At 38.8% G+C, this 23737-nt stretch overlaps 3 protein-coding genes across 3 annotated transcripts in view; 2 read left to right on the top strand and 1 right to left on the bottom strand.

Annotated features, from left to right (window-relative positions):
- The window catches only part of LOC146473689 (nucleoporin NUP188-like), a 50902-nt gene extending 39390 nt beyond the window's left edge, over positions 1 to 11512 (bottom strand). The window contains exons 1-15 of the mRNA XM_085117719.1: positions 11377 to 11512; positions 11190 to 11244; positions 8233 to 8306; positions 7543 to 7627; positions 7226 to 7306; positions 7038 to 7082; positions 6270 to 6362; positions 5708 to 5764; positions 4164 to 4232; positions 3511 to 3561; positions 2415 to 2501; positions 2253 to 2329; positions 1800 to 1871; positions 669 to 711; positions 1 to 75 (exon numbers count right to left, since the gene is read on the bottom strand). The exon at positions 1 to 75 is cut by the window's left edge and continues 33 nt beyond it. Of these exons, the coding sequence (XP_084973845.1) occupies positions 1 to 75; positions 669 to 711; positions 1800 to 1871; positions 2253 to 2329; positions 2415 to 2501; positions 3511 to 3561; positions 4164 to 4232; positions 5708 to 5764; positions 6270 to 6362; positions 7038 to 7082; positions 7226 to 7306; positions 7543 to 7627; positions 8233 to 8306; positions 11190 to 11244; positions 11377 to 11393 (981 nt within the window). The 5' untranslated portion in view covers positions 11394 to 11512. The remainder of the gene's footprint in view (positions 76 to 668; positions 712 to 1799; positions 1872 to 2252; positions 2330 to 2414; positions 2502 to 3510; positions 3562 to 4163; positions 4233 to 5707; positions 5765 to 6269; positions 6363 to 7037; positions 7083 to 7225; positions 7307 to 7542; positions 7628 to 8232; positions 8307 to 11189; positions 11245 to 11376) is intronic.
- A 949-nt stretch (positions 11513 to 12461) lies between these two features.
- Positions 12462 to 17574, top strand: LOC146473688 (uncharacterized). The gene is made up of 2 exons (XM_085117582.1): positions 12462 to 13713; positions 17251 to 17574. The coding sequence occupies exon 1, from the start codon at positions 12521 to 12523 to the stop codon at positions 13235 to 13237; it is 717 nt and encodes a 238-aa protein (XP_084973708.1). The 5' UTR covers positions 12462 to 12520; the 3' UTR covers positions 13238 to 13713; positions 17251 to 17574.
- Positions 17575 to 18581: 1007 nt separating this feature from the next.
- On the top strand, positions 18582 to 21730 carry LOC146473687 (uncharacterized). The gene is made up of 2 exons (XM_085117581.1): positions 18582 to 19387; positions 21371 to 21730. The coding sequence occupies exons 1-2, from the start codon at positions 18898 to 18900 to the stop codon at positions 21556 to 21558; spliced, it is 678 nt and encodes a 225-aa protein (XP_084973707.1). The 5' UTR covers positions 18582 to 18897; the 3' UTR covers positions 21559 to 21730.
- Positions 21731 to 23737: the final 2007 nt, after the last annotated feature.

Genomic DNA, 23737 nt, shown 5'->3' with positions numbered 1-23737 from the left:
GAACACAGCCCAGGCTAACATGACTGGGCCATGATGAGGCTGATCTCCCCAACTGATAAACAGCACATCCAGAGCCTAACAGGGACGACATGAAATCAGTAAATAAAGAAACGTAAACCATAAAAGGCAGGATGAACACACAGTACCTTAATCTCAAAAAAACATTCATTTAAATTCAGTGAGAAGAATTCAATCTTAAAAATTCTAGCTTTTAAACCAACACCACAGGTTAAGTTTCATGAGACAAAGTTTGAATTCATGAAACTATCAAAATTAATAGCACATGCATGTACAAAGATTACATAAATTTAAAAGTTGAATTTACATAAAATTCCATGACACACTGCCAGCTTTATACAAATTATGAAAATATAAAGCAGTTAGAATGTGTGGCTCCAGAAGAAATCCAATTCATATACCCACCCCAAGAAAGGTCATCGGAAATTCCTAGGGGGAGGGGGCTCTTAAAAGTCAAAATTTTAGAAGCAAAGTATGAAGCTAAACTGGAATTTCCCAGGGGAGGGAGCAGGGATGCAAAACAAAAACCTTCCCCTTCCGCAGAGGGAGTATGGATATTTTCTGGAACTGCACAATTCAGACAACAATAGTTGATTGGACTCTTTCAGAGGAAATTAGTGAGTGAGTGAGTGATGTTGAGGATCAGTTACCTCTAAAGTCTCCCTCTCCTGAAGTAGATGATGCCTTGAGCAACTGTTTGTGGGGAAGCAAAAAGAAAATCAGTCTTGACTATAGCTCTGATGGACTCAATCATATAGAAGATATTCAGTCAAATAGCATAATAATGTATTAAATAAACTCTTGTTCTGGTTCATTGGAAGCATCGTTGTTCAGTGATTGGTGCACTGTTAATAGTTCAAGCCTGGACTGTGGCTTCATGTTACTTCAATTGTTAGCTGACAACAATCTTCACCCCACATTGTTGCTCTCCAGCTAGGGGCACATGTACACGTACACAATTACGTGATATCTTTCTGGATTTTTGAAAACAGGCCTGCTCAAGTCAAAGTCCAAATCTCCAAAGTTGCCAACTGAATACAATTATTTTCAACAAAAGGTCGCATATGTACAGTGTACTAGTCTCTTTTCCTCTTCTTTCTTCTCTTTTTTTCCATCATTCTGAACATTATCACTGGGCCATGATTCGGTGTTGTTTTACGAGAAGCGCTCAAGTTTTTGTCGGCCAAAATTTGGCTAGATATACATGCACATGAGAAGCAACAACTGTACGTTTAAATACATACAAACCTGACAAAATGCTAGGAGTGATCCAGCAATATTTAAACGGATTTACCATGCTAATGTGCATGGATTGCCTATGGTACAGTACCTCTTCCCTTTTCATGGGGCTAAATGTAGTATTATGTAGATGAGGTTACATACGAGACAATACTGGCCAGTGGTCTACTCCATTAATTGATATGGGACGGTCCAAGGGTTTCACAGGGCCTCAGAAAAATTAATTTACAGCTCCCCTGTTGATGTCAATCATTTTGATCGTGTTGTGCTGCGTGTACAGTTGCCCTCTAGGTAAGTATTGGTAAGTATTTATAAATAATTTTCTACTGAGTATTCAGTATGAAGGTGCCCGTGTGAGTGGTTGCCACTCACAGGGTTCTCATGGTTACCTTCATTTTCGCGCTTGCATGCGGCTCCCCCACAGACCTTGCAGGCACCTTCCCCACACTCATCTATTGGTGATGAGTTTACACTGGCACAAATTCAAAGACTTGAGAAATCGAGCTAAAAATATATTACTGATTAATATTATCAATCCTTACCTATCCTCCTGTATCAACTTTCGTAAACTTTCTAAGTCCAGTGAAACAATCAGAATTAAAACTTGAAGGTAGCTGGAAGTATTAGTAAAGAAAGAGAGTCAGCTACCTTGCATAATATCACCTGCAGAACATGTACAGGTGTACATCCCTGAAACACATTTAATTATCGGTATTTTGATATTTTTCAGTGACAATGTAATTAATGCATCTTTTTTCAGAATGATTTCCGAGAAATCTTCCAAGATTCCATTCAAATGCTGGACATTACAAAGAAGAATGCAAAATTAATGTTCATTTCATTCTCGGAAATACTGCATGGTCATGTGTGACATAGACCGACTGTACTGTAACACCAAGTGAATGGAAGTGTGTCCTTTTCGTACTTCCATGTCAGATTTACGACTTCTAAATAATGACTGTGTGGCTTTGCCACACTAGACATTATTCACAAACCTTATATGAAGAAGCAGAGCATCACTTTGTCCTTCAAACAGATGTCTATTAACCTGTTTCATTCCAAACCCTTGAGACTAGAAAAAAAAAATTAACAAATACATCATTATGTGTACTTTATGTATACATCATAAATATTTTAACCTCCAAAGTACACTGTACCTGAAATAACTTTGCCAGCTCCAACAAGGACTTGGAAGGAACGACAAACTCTTTATAGTAAAGTAGCATGATTTCCAACAGAAGAATCTGAGTGAACAAAATAAATAAAATTATTGCAATCATTACCATAACGGTGAGAGAAACAGTGCAAATCGTTGATTAAAAATTTGTTGTTCAAAAAATTATCACCAAAGTCACCATGCAATATAAGAACAAGTGAGGATGTGTCAGTAGTCTTAAATTTTCTCCCCCATCTCCCTTTCTCTACCTTCAATCTTTTGTATATATCAATGTTCTGATCCTTCCTGCACTCACAAATTAAATCTGTTTTTTGGGCCATTTCACAAAACGTGCTGATTCAAAGTTTCCATTGACTACATTTCCACACAACTGACAAGAAATACAAGTGCATGATTCCAAATAGGGCAGACTGGATCCCATGTAAAATGGGTGGCCTCCCACAAGTCCAGAGCTTACAATTCAAACCTGGATATTGTCCTTGTGTTGTTCATGTGTACATGGATGTTTTACATCTTTAAGGTGCCTTTATCCACTAATCAAGCTCTCGGTAACTAGGTCTGTAGTAATTAGTAATTATTAATACTAAGTACACAATAGCCCATTTTACAGTTTTGTGCTAAGTGAGCTGGTCTTGGATTCTAAGCAAGGCTGGGGTGACCTTGTTTTGATACAAACCTCAAATGTTGCTTTTCATATGTAGATCATACTGTTCTTATGCTAACTATTTATATTTACATTGAAAAGCAGTGAGGTCTGTATCAAAACAAGGTCACCCCCAACCTTGCTTCCAATTCAAGACCAGGTCACTAGGGACACAATGGTAAAATGGCCTATTGTTGATGCATGCTACTCATTTCTTAAAGAAAAAACTTAGTTCATGCAACTGTGCATTTAACAGGCTATTATGTAATGTATATTGACCTGTGATCACTTTCTTACATGCATTGTCTGATCACTCTGTATATATAACATCCTTGTATCCAAGGAAAGATACAGTGTACTACATGCTCTGCTACAGAAAGTAAGAGAACATTCTCTTTAAGGCAGTACTTAGTATGAAAGGATGTGTTGGCACCTGCTCTCTTAAATATTGTTGCGCCCATCTGGAACATTTGGTCTTCAAGTGCTGGACAAAAATAAAATCATTTTAAGTAAATTTAAACATTGAATGGAAACGAGTTACATCACAAAAGTGCTGTTTAAGAGTATGGTGCAAAAAATCTTTGAAGAGCTGGGCAGTCAATCTTGGCCTTGAAATAAGGAATTTCTCTACATTAGATTTTTTTAAATAATTTGCCACAATATACAGCTGTACATACTGGGTTACTATGTACACTGTATGAAACCTGATTCAATACTTATTTTTTGATCCTAAGGCATGGATTCTGTAAATTAGATTACAACACTGTATTAATAGTAACTTTTGCTACAAACTCATGCATAAGAAAAGTGCTATGAACAAGAAAACTGATCCTTGGTTGATTTCTTGTTTCAGTTCAAACAGAGAAAAACAACAAAACATTAATTACTATTCACTTGTTGTGAATGAGTTTTAAGTAAAAAGTCATTGTACAGTACAGCACATGTAACTCATTTTTTGAAAACAATTTAGTCAAGATCATTACTTGTACATACTGTATTTGTCAAACATTATTGTTAAATATAATGCTAATAAGCCAAAATGTAAAGTATTGGCAATAACTACGGTCATGTAGACACAGATCTTACCAGTGATGAACCTAACGTATCCTGCACTGAAACTGTGCTATTACAACAGGACTTGTACTGATCCATGATCTACAAGAAGGAATACAGCTGAGATTCAGCTCCACAATGTCATGGCAAGAGATCAGCCTTACATAACTTAAGGTGGCTTACTAACAGTTTTTCCATAGCACGCGTTATGATAGCCTGCCACACGTCAGTATTTGTCACACGTGCAAAAATGACCCAAGTAACCTCAAGAAGTAACAAAAACCACTTCGGCACTTGAAAGGCGTCAAATCTCTTTGGCATATGTAGCGATAGTTTCAAAACTCCCTTCAAACATGTAATCAAGCCTAAAGCCAAAAAAATATGGCAAAAAAGTTTGATAAACATTCGGTAAAAGAGCTCTTATTTACTGTACCTTTCTCGCACGCGATACATGGCGTTACATGAGCGCGTGCTTAAATAAAGGGCATGCGCAATTCAATTCTCATCCGAGGTTGTAAAAACCTGTCTTTGATCGAGGATTGCTCGAAAACTTACCGTATAACTTATGATGAAATTTTCACAGTTGATTTGTTTGGGTGAATCACGTTTGGAGCCAAAATTTTTGAAAAATCTGTAAGACAGATTTTGAGCTATTTTTGATTTCACATTCTCTTAGTTTGCACAAAAACTGTCTTACAGATTTTTATTTTACTTTGCATGAATGTTAAATCAGACCCAATTTCTTATTCTTGAAATTTTCAGGTGGGGTCATACGGTGAGAATTTGAGAAAAACGTGACTTAACCTACTAGTTCCCAGTCTCTCATTGGATACTCGGTCGCTCATTTTGGCTATTTGTTGACGTTTAATTGTTCAAATTTCACATAGAATCGTAAAAGACTTAAGCAAACAGTAAACAGTGAAGGGAAAAACAGCTTGGAACCTTTTTTAAAAGAGTTAAAAGTTGTGCCCTTATACTCCATTAAAACTGTAGTAAGCCACCTCAACTTGTTACATAAAAGTAGATTTATTACAGACAAAGTTTTGACAGGGTTGTCTAGTTTTTCCCTCTTCAAAGAAAAAAAAAAACAATTTTCAAATTCCAATAAAATTAAACGTTTATTTTGATAGGGATATGCTGTACAGTGGAACCCTGATTTTACAACTGTCAATCTACAGTAACAATATTCCCGATTTAACCATCAACATTCTGTGTCCCGGCAACAGTTATTTATAAATCAGGAGTTCGTTTACAACGACATCCAGATTTAACAAATGAATATGATTTTGCTGTCCCCTAAAAATGCCATATCGTAAAATCGAGGTTCCACCGTATTTAACATTTTAAGCCCTAACAGTGATCAGCATCAAATTTCTCCTTATAATTATATTGATCAATGCTTATTCAACCCCTGAGGTCATGAGAATTACATACATGTAAGGACATGATCATTATAACCCAAGGTGAATTTTCTTGATATTTTAATAACTTCTCCCCAGAACTTTTATAGGAAAAGTGTGGGAAAAATAGGAGAATTTGTTCTTTGATATTAGGTTTTAAAGGATTAATTATTTTACCTTTGTTATCATGACGTCTTTTTCTTGCATTGCTTCTATACAATCTGAAAACTCCTCCTGGCATTAGAAAATAAATAATGCAGCTACATTTAGATTTACACTGGATTTAATAGATATTAAATAATCGTCATAACATAATTAGTGGTTCATAAAAATTATAAGCTGGTCAATGCAAAATATCCTGACTGTACTTGTAAACATGTTTATTTAAAACGTTTGAAAGGTAGACTGATGTAGCATCTGGCTGGCTGACTTAATGACTAATTGGTTGATTGACTGTCTGTCTGTCTGTCTGTTTGACTGACTGACTGACTGACTGACAGATGGACAGACAGACAGGCAGATGGATTGACCAGCCAACAAATCAACCAACTGATGATTGATGGTCTGACCAAACAATGGACCAGACAGGTAAACAGATGGACAGATGACTGATGGACTGACTCAACTGATTCAGGGTTGGAATACAGGTGGCGGGCAGACAGATGGACTGACTGGTTGACTTATATACACGTACATTGTACATGTGCTACACACCAGTATCAGAAATTCTCACACATACCCTATATGGATGCCTGGGGTCCTGCCAGTAACTTAACAAGAACTTTACACATTGCAGAATGTGCAGACGTTCTTCAAAGTAGTATTCCATGATCTAAAAATAGTAACAACTGCAAGTCAGATGAGTTACAAATAAACTGAAGTAAATTATTAAGTACTCATTGCTTTCCACGTGGAAAGAACATACTTGTCTCCTTATACAGATTGGATTTGAGATTGAATGGAACAACGTTGATCGAATGAATGGATCTTGGGATGCATATCTGGCATCCCCCGCAAATTTTGCAGGAGAGGATGACATCATCACCATCTTGGCAAAGGAGAGAGAGAGCCTGGGATCGATATCATCAAATGCACTCCCTAATCTTTGATTATTACTAGACAAGTTCTATAATAAGCTGTACAACTTAGGTGTGATCATTCAAATGAAAATGGACAGTTTTGTCTAATATGTGCTGCACGTACATGTACGTAATGCAGATAAGATGCTCAAGCCTGACCATTCAAAAGGAGGTTACAGTATGTCTAAGTACTAGCTGGAGACCTACAAGCTATATGGTGCTGTTTATTCTGCTGCACTTGCAAGGTCATTCTAACTGTCTGCGGATAAAATCCTTAAGTTGGACCATTCAAATTAATGACAGCAACTGTAAAGCAGCAATTTATGTGTTAATTTCATACAGTACTGCATTTTCTCAAACTGACATTTGAGATTTTTTCCAGCTTCAAACTGCAGGCTATTAAGAGCAAGAGGGTCTATAAAACTCACCTTTAGCAGAAGACCCTCAGTTTGTGTTGTACTTTTCAACATAACCTGAAATTATGAAAGAAAAGAAGCCATTGTTTGCAATGATTTGACTCTTTCCCAATTGTACTGTATTTGTTGAAGACATTGGTTAAGTCACAAGAATCTCACTCTTATTCCTGAGTGAAGTTCAATCATTCCAAAGCACTCACCAAAAGTTGTTGTTTTGATCCTTTGAACTCATTTTCCAGATAACTGCCAAACAGCTGTAGACTTTGCCACTCATCAAGATTCTAAGAATCAAAAACATTACATGTAGTAACACAAATTAATGTCAACTAAGTTTATTTAAGAACAAAGTGAAGGCCCTATTCCCAGTCAAGGAGAAGAAGACAATTTGATGATGATGATGATGATGATGATGATGATGATGATGATGATGATGATGATGAACGAAGTTAACATATACAATTCAAAATGACAGCCACTCAAATTCAAGTGGTGTTATTATTAAGACTTGCAAACTTACCAAATATTGGCTGATTTTTGTGACAAACTCCTTCCTTTTTGGTTTAATGTTGGTAGATTCTTGAACAGTTTTTGCTGACTTGGTACTGAACAAAGGAAAACAAATCATGTAAAGCAATAACAAAGTAAAACAATGTTTAAAATATCTGGTAAATAGAATGCACAAAATGCACCCAAGTGCTTGTTCGATGGAGGATTTCCACATAAATATTTGTTGGGGGTGATCATTGGAATCATTGAGCTCAAATTCATTTTCACCCCTAAGAGTTACAGTTTGCCAAATCAGTTAAAACAATTTAATAGTTAAATGACAAATGGACTATTGAAATCCCGACCACTTAAACAAATGCAGTGGCTCAGTTGATATTCGAACCCATCTACTGTTCTGTTGTCTGAGCCACATGTAAATACAGAGCATCAATGGGTAGAGCACGTGAATCGAAGGCATAGAATTGAATGCATCGACTAAATATCTGCAATAAACATGTGCCAGTTAACAAACTTCCCCCCACCCCCAACAAAAGGACATGATCATGACCCCCATACATGTAGTTGCTTGCAAAGGATGTTCCTAATATCCTAAATGTAGACAGTGAATGTGCAATATCACAGGTATTTCGAGGCATTCTCTAAAGCATTATCTGGGACAATAAAGCGTACATCAGTACCATGGAATTGACTAAGAACTTACTTTGGTTCCTTGTAATATCCAACACCCTCAAGAAGGCGATCTTTTTTCTGTTTCAGTTCTTCTGCTATCTGATCCTAAAAATTATAACACCATGGCAAGGTGAAACTATAAAATTCATTTCAGTTTACTGTAAGTGTAGTATGTTGTCGAAGACTTTATTTCATCGGACTCCTGCACACAGGCCGCGTGTGCTTTCTGCTTTTTACATAAACGTGTTAGCCTACTTAAATATGCGTATACAAAATATAACATACAATAGGTGCTAATTAGCACATGCATGCTGATATGTTACATCCCCTTCTTTTAAAAAGCTATGTTAATTGAAACGAAAACAAACAAAACAAAAACATTCATTCGAATAGGGTTCACTGTCTAGAGATCATGCATCATACTAATAATATCTACTAAAACAAGAGTCAGAGGTTAAGTCTTTCTGGTGCCTGGACTTCACGTCCCAAGCGAGATTTTTCTTGGACCCCCCTCGGTTTCTGCTAAGGTGAAACGCTTGAGGGTCGTGCATTGCTTCTTCTCTCGTGGATTGGCGCTTGAAGATTGCATAGCCATACTTCCTTGGGGAATGTAGTTAGACAAGTTGTTTTCCAGGTTGTTGGAAGCATTGTTTGGTCTAAGATAGAACCTATTTCTTCGTAGTTGGGCACCAGCTCTAGTTTGTACAATATATGAGCGGGGTGTGTTTCCTTGATCTATGACTCTAGCACGGCTCCACGTTTTTCTCACTGGATCTTGTGCAAAGATGGCATGGTCCATGTGTATTTTAGGGAGATCCCTGGTATGCCTGTTGTAGTAGTAGCTCTGATTGTCTTGTCTCGCTTTGTGCCAATCTCTAACTTCTTCTTGGTTCTTTGATGGTCGAACAGTACCATTGAAGCATTCTGGGTACATCTCCATCAGTTCTTGCTTATTTCTGATTGGTGGCCGCTCTTTGAGTGGTACTTGGCTTTCGATGTAATTCGGGCGTTTCTTTCGAGTACCTGAGCTTTGAGCTGGGGTCACGAAGCTGTTTGTCGGAGCAGCCTGGTCTAGTTGGTTTGTCTTGAGTGAACAGTGTAATGAGATTAGTTTCAGTGCCGTGCATGCCTTTAGACCGAGAATAGCTGGCCCTGGAGTATCTGTGACGTAAAAAATGCAGTTTATCTTCTTCTCTTTGTACTTGCAAGGGATGTTTATAGTGCCAAGCTGCTTGACTATAGACCCCCCGTATGCTGAAAGGACGGCTTTGTTCTTTTCCAGTGCTTCTGGTTTGGGATTTCCTTCGTCGTCAAACTTCTCTGGGGCGATTATGCGCAGTAGCCTTACGGGTAAAACATTGCTCTGTGCGCCCGTATCTACTTTACATTGGAGATTAATTTTCCGCTTCTTTTCTGGCTGAGTTATCTCAAGTGTTGCAAAGGCTTCGTCGCGTGTGTCGTGTATCGAGTGTTGCGTGTCTTCCATGGCGTTAACCTCGATGCTACTGATTGTCAGAATTTCATCGTCGTCGTCATCGTCGTCCTCATCCTCAATCGCGTGGATAACTTTTTTGAACACCGACTTCGTTCCTTGGTTGAGTTGTTTCCGTTTGCCGGATCGGCAAACAGATTGCCAATGATTAGCTTTGCCACATTTTCGACATGATGTGCCGTAGGCTGGACATTTGTTCCTCGGGTGTTGTTTTCCACAGTTGTTACAGAACTCCCTTTCTTGTTCCCTACGAATGGCATTAATACTCCTGTCCTCTTGAAAGTTTCTGCTACTTCCTGCTAGTGTCTTCATGTGTTTACTTGTTGCCTCGTGGCTCCTTGCAATCTCAATAGCGGCCACAAGGGTTAGTGATTTGTCTCGACTTATGAGAGACTTTTGAACATCAGGATTTCTTGATCCCCAAATAAGCTGATCTAGGACTCTGTCTTCAATTTCGGCGTTGTCGCGAAATTGGCACTTCGCTGCTAGATTTTTTAATCTTGAAATAAAATCATCCACTGGCTCGCCTTGCTCTTGTCGTATTCCTTGAAGCGTGTATCTATGAATTCGATGACTCGTTTTTGGCTTCAATTGATTTTCGAACCGTTCGAAAATAACGTCCGGCTTTTTCCTGTCTTCCTCCTTTGTGAATGCCCAGCTGTTGTATATATCCAAGCCTTTTTCTCCTGACCAGAGTAGGATGTAGCTCACTTTTTCTTCGTCGTCGGTGCCTTTGAGAACGCTTGAAAACATAAGCTGGCATTTTTGTTTGAATCTTGCGAATGCAGTTATTGGGTCAGGGGCGTCCCAGTCCATCTGCGGCGATGCGAAAGACATTGCTGCTGTCATCATTCGCTTGTATTGACCTCTCTCTACTTCACTTTAAGGATTATTCTTGTAAAACGCTGCCACCATGTAGTACGTTGTCGAAGACTTTATTTCATCCGACTCCTGCACACAGGCCGCGTGTGCTTTCTGCTTTTTACATAAACGTGTTAGCCTACTTAAATATGCGTATACAAAATATAACATACAATAGGTGCTAATTAGCACATGCATGCTGATATGTTACAGTAAGCTTTCATCTGTCAACAATACATATTAGGAAGATTCCTGTGTAGCCCCAAACATTAACATTCCTACACTTCTCACACACTGTTCCTCATAAACAAACAAATTGAACACGGATGAAGTTTGAATCGCAAAATGTATTCATTTCGTAATCGATGTATGGGGCTGTGTAGAAATCTTGTAAAAGACATTTCTAACTGTAAGAATACTGGCAAGAACAGCACGTATATATAGAAAACGGTAATTTTAATATAATAGGTGATTATGGAACACGACGTTGTCCATTTCAGATTTTCACAAGCGGAAAGCTACGTTTCAACCTAATTGAGATCCTACATGTACCTTGAAAACTTTACGATCCTAACAAGTAACAAACGGACAGTACTGTTGCTGAATGCTTAAAGATGAATAAAATGGCAACTTACCGGATCTTGCAGAGAGGATCGTCCAGTTATGATGTGCCATAACCCACGATTCGATCTGCAACACAAAAATGAATTCAAAACCGTCGTTAATAAGCTTGATATCTGACATGTCAGTGAAATGGCTTCGGTTAAACTCCGGTATATATGATATGCATGAAGAAAAAATAAACGAAAAAATAACACCCACAGCTCTATGGAAGACATTGTAACGAATTTCGGTCTAAAATGATAACATTTTCGTGGCCATTCCGAGTACGAGCAGCATTTCTTTCTAACTCCTCAAAACCTCATGTCCTCCCGCCATTTTGGTTTTTCAAGCTTGGGAACCACGCGCTCGGTTAACCTGGGTGCGAGCTATGAAAATTACTCATATAACCGACACAAAATGTCTACAAACATCAAAGGCGCTTTGAGCTACTGAGTAGATGCTACGTCTTCAAAGTCTTGTCCTGAAATAGAATGCGCTCAGAGAAAATGCTAACCCCTAGAAACTTGAGATATGGAGATTTATTTTTTGCTAGCCTAACCCATATCAACAATCCGCTTCTCGCGACTAAAAAGATTGGCCAAATCGACACGCCAAAATGAGGCCGCCAACAAATTGACCAACCTCAACATTCCAGCAAACTCGACCTGCTCTTTTTAGTGTCTGTAAGTATCTGCAACAAATGGTGCAAAAAGATGCACTTAAAAATGTAAAATCAACCGAAAATTTTTTTGTATTTTGCGAAATTTGGGGTAAGAATCTTCCCTGATTAAAAGGAAAAGATCAGAAGTCGCTTTTATCCGGGGGATTTGATGGCCCCAGTATGGGAGACCAGGAGATTCCTTCCGTGTCTGGAAGACTCCCCGGGTAATCCGGCAGATGTTAGCTTACTCCACTGACTCTCTCGAACTCAACACACAGTACACTCGTGTCGGTACTGTGAGCCTATTTTTATTACAGACAGGCAACCCGTGCATTTCACACGGTGAAGTAATTACGAGGCCGTGCAAGCGCTAAGGTAACCAGAACGTTTCTTCAGAATTCTCAAGCCCCTAAGGGCTATATTAAATCTCGTTAGTGCAAAATCGACAACTCTTTCCAAAAATCTTAAAAGATCACACATTTCAAAAATTAAAATTAAAATCTTAAAAGATCACACATTTCAAAAATTAAAATATTTGTGATGTCATTTGGAACCCTGGCATTGGGTGTAAAAGAATGTTTTGCGCGCGCAAACAGTTTTCTAATTTCATTCAGATGACATAACAATTGAGATTTGCTTCAAAACGCCATTTGTAATGCTTTAGCAGTACACTGGTTTATTGTGAAAAACGGAGAGTTCAAAATGGGAAATTGCTTCGCAGGTTGTTTTCAAGGTAAAGAGAGTTCGTCCGCAGCATCCTCTGATGAAAATTTGTCCGAAACAAGTTCCAGTGAAAGTGCAGGTGGATTATCGGCCCACAAAAAAACCAAGAATGGAGAGGCCACCAGAAGCAAGAAGGTTGGAAAGAAAAAAGAATCTTCGGTGGTAACACGAAACGCGTGGACCCGAAACAGGAATCGCGTCGCGCCTTGCAACAATGGCACTGCAAGCAGAACCAGGAGAGTCAAAACATTTCAAGGAAGGAAGCATTTTCCGCTATCTGTTTCCAGTTCTACAGGTTCTTCAGGGAGTTCTAACATATCTTCCAGCAGCGACAGCTTTGAAACTGAGAGCGACGTCTCGTACGGCTCTGAAAGCTATCAAGAGAGCTCTTCAAGATCGAGTTATTCTGATAGTGTCAGTTCGACAACATATGAAGAATCTTATTCACAGTCTGCGTCCAGTCAAAGTGTGGAGATTAAGCCTGGTGTAACACAGGGAAGACTTATTATAGTGCAGCCTTGCCGCAGCTTATCTGGATCACAGGAGAGCTCATCTTCTGAGAGTATTCACAGCGAATACACCATCAGAACAACAGACTCCGCATCAGATTCCAACTCATCGAGTTCGTGTTCACGTGACAGGGGTTATTCTTGTGACTCCAGCGACGAAGAATTTTGCAAAGTCCATCCTTATTGAATCCTGAGTAAACAGATACAGTAATGAACTTTACGAACTCCTTATCGGCATCTCATTCAATATAACTGATGAAATAAACTGCTCAATTGATCTAAGAAGGAGACAACTCAGCTTAAAATGAAATTACCTTCGGATTCATGGTCTTTTTGTTAAGTTCAATGGTACACAGACTTTTAGCTTTTCCTTGGTCTTCGTTGTCTAAATAGAGATGAGAACTATTCTTTTTGAGCTTGGTTGGGTAAGTACGGTAGCTCGGCGTTAGACGTGCCTGGTCTTATTCCCATGTAACTATCATGGCCCATCCTTAAATGCACTCTTTACGGTGAGTATTAAAGATTGCAGTTAAGGATGGGTCATGATGCTTAAAATGAAGGGAACTTGTTATAGATTAATACGTTTACCAGGCCCTCCAAGCTACCGTCCTGACCAACCTAAGCTCGGCAGGAATATAACTTGTACCCTGAAGGAAGTCCTTAGTATAGTTCTTATCTCGGATGAGAACTATACAAAGGACTTCCTTCAGGGTACTAATCCCATATAGACAATGAAAACGTAACGAGGAATCTAGGTTCTGTGTTAAGAATAAACTGGTCACAAAGATAAGAAAGCGAGAAAAGTAAACTCTATACTTCGTTAATTTTGCAGAACTGACCTCTATAAGAAAAATACGGATGTTGTTGTTACTGTTTGCTCGGGTCTCTTAGTTTTGCAAGAAGACGTACTAAAATCACTTAACAATGTGTTGTAGCACTCTATTCATGCAGTAATGGAAAATAGCCTGATATATAATTGTAGAACTCCGCTGTGCTCTTAAACAAAATAACTCAGTCTTAAAACTGTTCGATTTTATTGACCGGGGAAACGGAAATGAACATTGTAAGTTATTTATATTAAAGTTTTTGAAAATACAAAGCACTCTTCATAATTATTGTACTTGAACGCATATCATCTGCAAGAACACATGAATGAGAGTTTATAGCTCTGTACTATTAAATAGCGATCATCGCATTAAGAACTTCACTAAGAAGAAACAACATTTTTTATCTTTTTTTTTTTCTCATAAGATTTAAAAAAAAAACAATGAAAATAAGTTCGTATACTTATTGACTGGCTAGGAGGGCTGGACTGGAAAGAAATTATGGCACACGGACCGAGTAAAACGATATCCGAGCGCCATAATCGAAGGCCAAATATTTTCTAGTCTGGACCGACCCAACCTAATCCCCAGTGGGCGGGGGGTACCCAAACATATTACTGACACGGGAGGAACGAAGGCGTTTTGGTGTTTGAAATTGGCGTTCTGAGGACTTTGTTGGGATTTACAAATTTGTAATGACTTATTTGGGTCGAAAGATTTTGGAAAGGAATATTTGGGGTTTAACTAAAAGCGAAATCGAGGGTTCCTGTTATTATGTCGTAAAAGGGACTTTTTGCGCTATGTTCTAGGCCGTTGGACTTTTCTATGTACACCTTGCGCCTAAGTAGGCCTAGGATTTTTGGGGGGCCACCAATTTTTCTTCATTGATGCATGTATTATAAATTTTCAATTCAAACATCCCACCCCCAAACGGGAATCCGGCGTTATGTAAGTTGACTTTATTTGAAAAATTTTCACTGAGAACGAACTGACTGAAGCGCAACGTTTCATTTGCCCCCTGTAACATATCACCATGGTGGTACTTCTAAAAATGGCCCGGTACACCTGCAAAGCGAGGGTCTGCCTACTTGCCTTCCTTTTTCAGTGTTTCCAAGAATAAAACTGCGGATCCAACCTCTGCAGTTTACTTCAACCAATTACATCAACGCCAGTAGACGAAGTTTTCAGACAGTGACGGAGGCATACTCGGGGAAAGAAAATCCTAGTTCTTCCAACAGGAGTCGAACCTAAAGGCCTTTCGATTCCTAGTTCGAGTGCTCTATCACCGAGATACAACAGACTCCTGGGAGCTTAATTTAGCCATTAAAGCCGGCGACACACCTGGCGAGTTTATAAACCGTTCGCGGCGAATTTGATCGCCAGGGTCGACTTGCGATTTTCGCCACCGATTGATGCGGACACACCTGGCGATTTTTTTCGCCGATTGCGGCGATGTGGCAGTTTTGAAAACTCATGTGATAAAATCGCCCAACCTGATTGGTTGGCTTTACTGACGATTCGCAGCAATAAACGTAGAAAATCGCGGGAACAGGCACACTTGGCGAATACCGGCGAATTTAATCGCCGATATCTGATATGCCAGATATCGGCGATTTTATACGCCGATCGCGGCGATCGGCGAAAATCGCAATCGCTGCGCCGAGGCACACCTAGCGATTTTCACCGATCGCGGCGATCGGCGTATAAAATCGCCAAGTGTGTCGCTGGCTTTAAAGCAAGTTCATGTGTCAAACACACTGCATACCGCTAGAATTTGAATGTCGATGAGTGAAATATGCAAAAGAAATGTGATATTATGTTTTTAGCCTTGTGAATAAATGGTCGAGAGTCCATTTTAAACTCAGTGACATAAGCATGTTTGGTAAAAGAAAATCAGCGTTCGCTCAACAGGAGATTGGAGCAGAACAGTGCTAATTTTACATCCTCAAATCGCAATAAGTTGTTGATTTTCGGCAAGTAGGCATTCTTCATCATACTTTTCCAAAAATCATAATAAATTTCATAATTTTAAACATTCAAGTTTTTTACGACGCCACACTTTAGCACTCTATTCCAACCCAGCGCTATTTGGAATCCATCGGGTGTAAAAGAATGTTTTGCGCGCGCAATCAGTTTTCTAATATTTATTCAGATGACATAACAATTGAGATTTGTTTCAAAATGCCATTTGTAATGCTTAAGCAGTACACTGGTTTATTGTGAATAACTGAGAGTTTAAAATGGGAAATTGCTTCGCAGGTTGTTTCCAAAGAAAAGAGAGTTCGTCCGCAGTATCCTCTGATGAAAAATTGTCCGAAACAAGTTCCAATGAAAGTGCAGGTGGATTATCGACTTATATAAAAACGAAGAATGGAGAGGCCACTAGAAAAAAGCATGTTGTAAAGAAGAAAGAATCTTCGGTGGTAACACGAAAAGCGTGGACCCGAAACAGGAATCGCGTCGCGCCTTGCAGTAATGGCACTGCAAGCGGAACCAGGAGAGTCAAAACATTTCAAGGAAGGAAGCATTTTCCGTTATCTGTTTCCAGTTCTTCAGGTTCTTCAGACAGTGCTATTATATCTTCCAGCAGCGAAAGCTTTGAAACTGACAACAACTTCTCGTACGGCTCTGAAAGCTATCAAGAGAGCTCTTCAAGATCGAGTTATTCTGATAGTGTCAGTTCAACAACATACGACGATTCCTCTTCACACTCTGCGTGCAGTCAAAGTGTGGAGATTAAGCCTGGTGTAACACAGGGAAGACTTATTATAGTCCAGCCGTGCCGCAGCTTGTCTGAATCACAGGAGAGTTCATCTACCGAGAGTGTTCACAGCGAATACACCAGCAGAACGACAGAATCCGCATCAGATTCCAGCTCATCGAGTTCATGCTCACGTGACAAGGGTTATTCTGATGACTCCAGCGACGAAGAATTTTGCAAAGTCCATCCTTATTAAATCCTGAGTAAATAGACACAGTAATGAACTTTACGAACCTCTTATGGGCATCTCACTCAATATAACTGATGAAGCAAACTACTCAATTGATCTAAGAAGGAGATAACTTAACTCAAAATGAAATTACCTAAGGATTCATGTCTTTTCAGTGGAACACAGACTTGTAGATTTTCGTCCTCGTTGTGTTAATAGAGATGAGAATTATTCTTTCTGAGCTTGATTGGCTGAGTACAGTGGCTCAGCGTTGATCTCATTCCCATGTAAGTATCATGGCCCATCCTTAAATGCACTCTTTACTGTGAGTATTAAAGATTGCAGTTAAGGATGGGTCATGATGCTTGAAAGAAAGGAACTTGTTATAGATTGATAAGTTTACCATGACCTCCAAGCTACCGTCCTGAATAACTTAACCTCGGCAGGAATAGTTCTTAGCCCTATATGAACAATAAAGGCGAGGAATCTAGGATCTGTGTTAAAAATGAACTGGTCACAGAGAAAAGTAAACTCGATATTTCCCCTAAATAGACCCCTTTGAGAAAATGCCGGATCTAGAGTTTGCTGTTTGCTTTGGTTTTAGTTTTCTTGAAAGACTTACTAAGATCAGTTAACAATCAGTAAAAACCTACTATTCAGTAACTGAAAGCAGATATGGCGTAACGCCGCCGTTTGGATAAAAAAATATACCCAAAAATGAACATTGTAAGGTTTTTGTTTTGAGAAAAACATTTGGAGCTAGAATAAAGTTTGTTGAATATACAAAGGATTGTTCATGATTATTGTAGTTAAACGCATCTACAAGAACACATTAATGAGAGTTATAGCTCTCTACTAGATATTATATGGTGACCATCGCCTTACGAACTTCAGTTAGAGGCAACAACATTTTTATCTGTTCCCGGTGGGGGGGGGGGGGGGGGGGAGGGGTGGTTTGTGGTTACTCTTCTATGTAAGCTATATAGTAAGTTTGTGCTTCGCCTAATGGTATGGTTTTTGAGCTGCTTTGGTCTGAAATGGGGTAAAGCTTTTAACCATTTTGGTCTGAAAGCTTGAATATGGATGAGAATTTTACAGAACCCGGCATGAATTCTAAAGACCAGGGCTTGCTTGCATAAAGCATCTTAACTGAGATAAGTGGGACTTTAATTCTGTAATTCTTTCCTGTCTTCCGCAGGATTTTCTCGCCCTCTTTTTGTGTTTTCTATCCTCTGTGAATCAGCTTCAGCCAATTGATCTATTAGGGCGCTCGACAAAATCCTTCAAAACGCAGAGAACGGTCGAGGAAAACTTTTACTTATTAACTTAAGATGCTTTGCTAAGGTCAGCCGGTTTTTAGAACCGTGCCTCACACCACACCAAAAGGTCCGAAGAGAAACCCCCTCCCAGAGATTTTTATCTCTTTTTTCCCTCAAAAGCTTTCTTAAACAAAGAATAGAAATAAGTTTGTGTACTTATCGATTGGGTAGGGCGGCTGGACGAAAAATATTAATGGTGCACGTATTTCCCCAACCTCGTTCCCAGGGTCTCTCCTCTTCACGTCCCAGGGAGCGAGAGTGGGACGTGAAGAGGATCGAGAGACCCTGGGAACGAGGTTGGTATCTCCCTACACTCTCCCACTCCCTGCGTTATATGACCGAGAGACAGATATTTCCATCCGGCCCGACATAACTCGGTCAGTTAGTAGTTAATTAATCATATGATAAATTTAGAACTGTCTACGTTTGATTCAGAAGGTATCTGACGTCATCTGTAAAAAAGGACAAACACGTCTGCTCGTAAGGCATTCTATTTCATCACTCTTCATAGTCTAAGCGGGGGGAGTGGGATGGGTATCGTAGCCATTGACGAGAGCCGAGAGAGTAAAAACCAGAGAATGAGTGAAAATATGCTGAATATGCCGAAAGGCAGATTCGAGCCTATGACCTTTGGAATCCCAACTGACGAAAGTTATTTACTACGCGCGCGTACGTAGTGATGTCATAAAGAAAAGACGATTCGCGTGTTCTGCAAACAACTGGTTATTTGGAGAAGTCGAATGATTCTACGGTCTTTCTTTTTACCATGAACGCATGGCTTACGTATCTAACGTTGTCGGACAAATGTTCCATTATGTCTACACGTGGCTGCCAAGGACGGCTGCGAATGTTAAAGAAAGAAAGAAAGATTCTCGAAAACGTAAGAAACGCATAAATTTTTCACAACCCCTCAACGAAAAGAATGATATTAGCTATATCCCACTTGAGGATTTGAAGAGCTCGCACGGGCTTCCAAGCACGCCAACTGCATCAAAAGTTATGCTTTTTCGTTCTTTTCCTAATGGGTGCGAAGGACAGGGGATGTTCTCCCAAGAATTTCCAAGCTGCAGTCTCAATGTTGTTGGCCGCAAATTCTTGTCGAACGAGAAGAAAATTAGCAAAAGATCAGCGCTAAAGAAGTGGTTACGTCAACGAACAAACGTTGTTCGCAGCGAAAATTTTCGTTTGGATGAGCAGTTTTATACAGGAGGAAACCACGATCTCTGCTTTAGGGAAGTGTTTGAATGTTCACCGAGGTTTGCAGGTAAGCTGGCTTCTGTTTTAGTGTTAGTAGTGTCGCCCGCTATACGCTAAAGTATCGAACCGTTGTTTATTATTATTATTATTATTATTATTATTATTATTATTATTATTATTATTATTATTATTATTATTATTATTATTATTATTATAGCAGAGTTCTCAACTGGATACTAAAATCAGTCAAAAAGCTGCACAGGACGCAAAGCGTAACCTGTGAGCCTAGGAATTAAAAAAAATATAATCATAATAATAAAAAATATATATATAAAATATATAAAAAACTATCTGTATCTATTCATCTACAAAAGAAACAAATAATAATAATCATTGCAATTCGATTGTCTCTCAGTTCACGTATCATCATAAAAAGGGTTTTCAGTTGGTTGCCTTCACCAACAAAAATAAAGCTAGACGCAATGAAACATTTAGAAAACAAAAAACCGGATCCGAACTTGGCCTTGAATCATTGTCATTGGATAATACAATCAATAGTCTCTCAAGTCACAACTTTAAATGTCCGGGAAATATTGAGCATGCCCGACAGCACCGCTTTCTACATTCTTTTCAGCACCTCTTTACTTCTGTTCCCAACAATCTGGTACATTGTAGTGTCCATCTCCCGTCCCGTGACCACCCCCCACGGGCATCAATGATGATGTTGTGTTGTTTTACTTCGTAACCGGGGAACTGCTGTAACTCTAATAACTCTTATTATTATTATTATTATTATTATTATTATTATTATTATTATTATTATTATTATTATTATTATTATTATTATTATTATTATTATTATTATTATCAATTTTTATTTCTTGATTTATTTTTTGCTGTTCATCATTGAATTTTCTTCCACACGATATTCACTAAGAATTTAGAGCCCACGAATTTGACCTTTAAGCCAAAAAGTTGAAATGAAAGAGACAAGAGAACGAACAACGTACAGAAAAAGCACAATGTTTGAAATATAATGAGTTGGAAAAATAAATGGGAGTTTTTGTCGTGGACGAGTACCATCTATCCGGGAATTTTTGCTGGCTGGACACTATGACCAGTGTCTCTTCGCGGATGAACCAATCAGATTAGGCGAAAACTTAGTGGTGAATTATATCATCGGCATATCCAACGCGCGCTCGTCGAATAACTGTTAACTCTCCTGGTAATCTGGTTAACCCTCTCCCCTCACGGCAAAATTTCTTAATAAAATGATTTTGAAGTGATCTTTTTAAAATGATTTTAAAGTGATTTTTGCTGGAAGCATGTTAACTGCATGATATTCTACAGTTGATTTAAAATGACGTTCATAGATAGCCGCGGGATTTAGATGCAAACTACCGACCTTAGATTCTAGTTAAAGCATTTATAACGAATACAGAACGGGTTTCCTTTGCGCGAACATTCACAGCGAAGAGGTTGTGAGTGACTTTTTTGCAGTGCCTGATATTGGAGTACTTCCCTTTTCTGACAAATCCTGCAAAGTTGCACTGATCAAGTTGAAACAAGCTCAAACTTAGTGAAATCGCGCTAGATTTCGGCGTTAGTTTACACACACGATTTAGTAAAAACTGACACTTTATTACGACACAGGTTGCATGAACCCTATTTAAACAGGGAAAGGGAGACGAATTCTGTTCGCGCCTTTTTTTTTATAGGTCTGTAACATTTTTAATATTTGAGAAAACGCCATCAAACGTCGGTTTCATCAAACGAAAAAATGCCCGTTGTCGGTAGCGTTAATAAAGTTCGATTAAAATTGAACGAAATCGCAGTGTATTAAAATGGCATTCACCAGCCTTGTCCCCAGTCCTTGAAGCGCGGCCGAAGTGACATCTGGCAGCTGATCGGGAAGAAGCGCCCGGGTTTTTTCCCAGGTAGGCGCTCTTTTCACGGTCTCGAGCCTCAGACAGGAAGCTTGGCTCGCTCGATAACCGCGATTTGGCCCGGTAACGTGGCTGGTCATTTACATGTTTAATTTTACTTACAGATTCCAAATACCAACGAGGACTCAATCTTGGGTTGAGAGGGAGAAGAAAGTTGCCATGGAAACAGTGGTCCCGAGAAACACAGGAAAGGATCCGTACAATTAATGAAGAACTGAACGAGTGTAAAGGAAGCCGGGTAGACTTAAACGAATCACTCTCTGTAATTAGAGTTAGGCCTTCTTACGCATAGAAATAAAGTCAATACAGTACCGTGCAAAACTTAGTGCACTGCGGTGTAATGTCACACACTTTTTACGACATCCCGATTATTTCTAGTGGTTTTGGCAAAGTTCCCGTTTGCCGGTTAAGTTTTTGTCTTCATACGCCTAGTGACAAATGCTTCATTCGAATCGAAGTTACCGTTGGCCACCAGTCCGTAGATAGAGTTTCGGCTTATTGAAATTATGAAACCATATACGATCAAATATTGAATCCGGCCTTTATAAATATTATCATGAAGCCTTTACTATCGAAGCATTTTCCAAAAATGATCATGGTTTCCACCATTTTGACTTTCAAGCACCCCTTAAAAGCTCTATTTAACTATCGACAAGAGCTATCGAGGGCTTGTTACTTTATACGATCCATAGTTGGGGGAGGGGAGGCTGTTGGTTAAGGGACTTTACAGAAGGGTGGGCAGGGGCTGATTTCTTATCTGAATTTATCAACAGAAGTAAACTGGGATGAGGTTCCCAAAATTCTTTTATGCCGTTAACCGACTGTAACGGTTTGTATAGCAAAAAACACGACGCCATCTTGCTTGATACGAAAATACTTGAACCAGTTAAGGAATACGTTTTCTTAAAACGAAGACTTTAATCACCTTGGAAGTGTCTGTCTCAGTTTAGGTCAGTTTGAAATACCAATTTTGTGTTTTTCTAGCGATTTAAATGGCATATTTATTCTTACGACTTCAAAGAGCGAAGGAGGGGGGGGGGGGGGGGGGAAGGGGGTGAGGGCGCCGGGAAGACGAAGGTAATTTGAGAAGGGCTTGCTGCATTTGAAGCCCAATATAGTCTTTAAGGTATATATTAATCATGTATGGTTATCCTTTGAAATACCATGATTGTCCGCAAAGAAAAGCGCATTTTCAAAATGAGATCAAAGTTAGTTATTTCAACAGAACACCTTGATTGCTGAAGAAAGAATACTTCTCATCAGTTTGATTTATCAATGTCTTATCAATGTGAACTTCTTCGTTGTCCAGAATGACATTGTCGCTATTCAAAAATACTATTTTCTTATATGAGTTTTTAATTTTTAATGAAAGCAAAACAGAAACATTCATTAATTTCCATTATACTAACGGATGCGTAAAAAATAAAAATTTCCAAAAAGTTTGGTTTCTCTTAGGATGAATAATAGGCGGAATGATAGTGTAACCAAAATAAATAAGAACAAGAACTTCAAACGAATTTAGGATCCGGCCATGTTTTCACTTACCTATCAAGCTAAAAAAGTTGTTTTTAGTGTGCATACCCGAGGCAAAATTAATAATAAATTACATTGAGATTAACACCATTTGGAAATTAAAACAAAGTTCTTTGGCTACTTTCACTATGAATCATGCAATGTATCGGTAAACAAAATCTTAAAAAGAAAGGAGCAGTAAGCGTGGTTTCTCTTCAGTAAGATGAGCGTTAAAGTGGGGTGATATTGTAGCATCCGAAAAGTCGCGTTTTAAATATACATGCACATGACACCGTTCGTCCAGTGGCTCTTTAAAATTTTGAAGGACGCGTTATTTTTTACACTTCTCGGCGTATTTGTTTGGGAACTGAGATAACAGAAAGCTACCAAAATGATAAATAACAAAACAGAAGAAATTATCTTGGCTTCTCGTGTTTTGTCTTGAACCAAGCTAATTTCATGAAGATGAGAGAGAGATTCTGGAAAATGATGTTTCGACTGGTCGTCCTCTGTTTTTTAATGAAAGATGTCATTAACTGTACAGCGCAACAAGGTAAGACATGCATTTTTTGTAGCAGAAAATTTGAATTACAACAAGACGAAAATATTTTATAGGACACACATTTTAGTGGAAATGGTTGCTCGATGGAAACGATTCTAACGCCAAATTAATTATTGCATCATGGGGAAATTATCTCAAGCCTCGCTTATGTCGAGTTTCTCGTTTTCTCGAACTTAAGGGTAGGTCCCAACGTTTTCAGTGCATCTGTGTGACACACTTATTTCATCCTGAATATCGGAGTCGAATCTCCAATATTTCAAAGGCCCTCAAATAAAAGAAAGATCCTTGCAGTTTTTTTACGCATCAAAGGCCCTCAAATAAAAGAAAGATCCTTGCAGTTTTTTTACGCAACTTAAGCAGTTGAGAAAAGAAAGTCTGAAAAAAAATTCAGAAATTT

This window comes from Pavona decussata, unplaced genomic scaffold (assembly GCF_977016875.1).
Source record: "Pavona decussata unplaced genomic scaffold, jaPavDecu1.1 SCAFFOLD_92, whole genome shotgun sequence".
NCBI lineage: Eukaryota > Metazoa > Cnidaria > Anthozoa > Scleractinia > Agariciidae > Pavona > Pavona decussata.
Note: the sequence above shows the minus strand (reverse complement) of the source record. Positions and strands in the feature narration are given on the sequence as shown.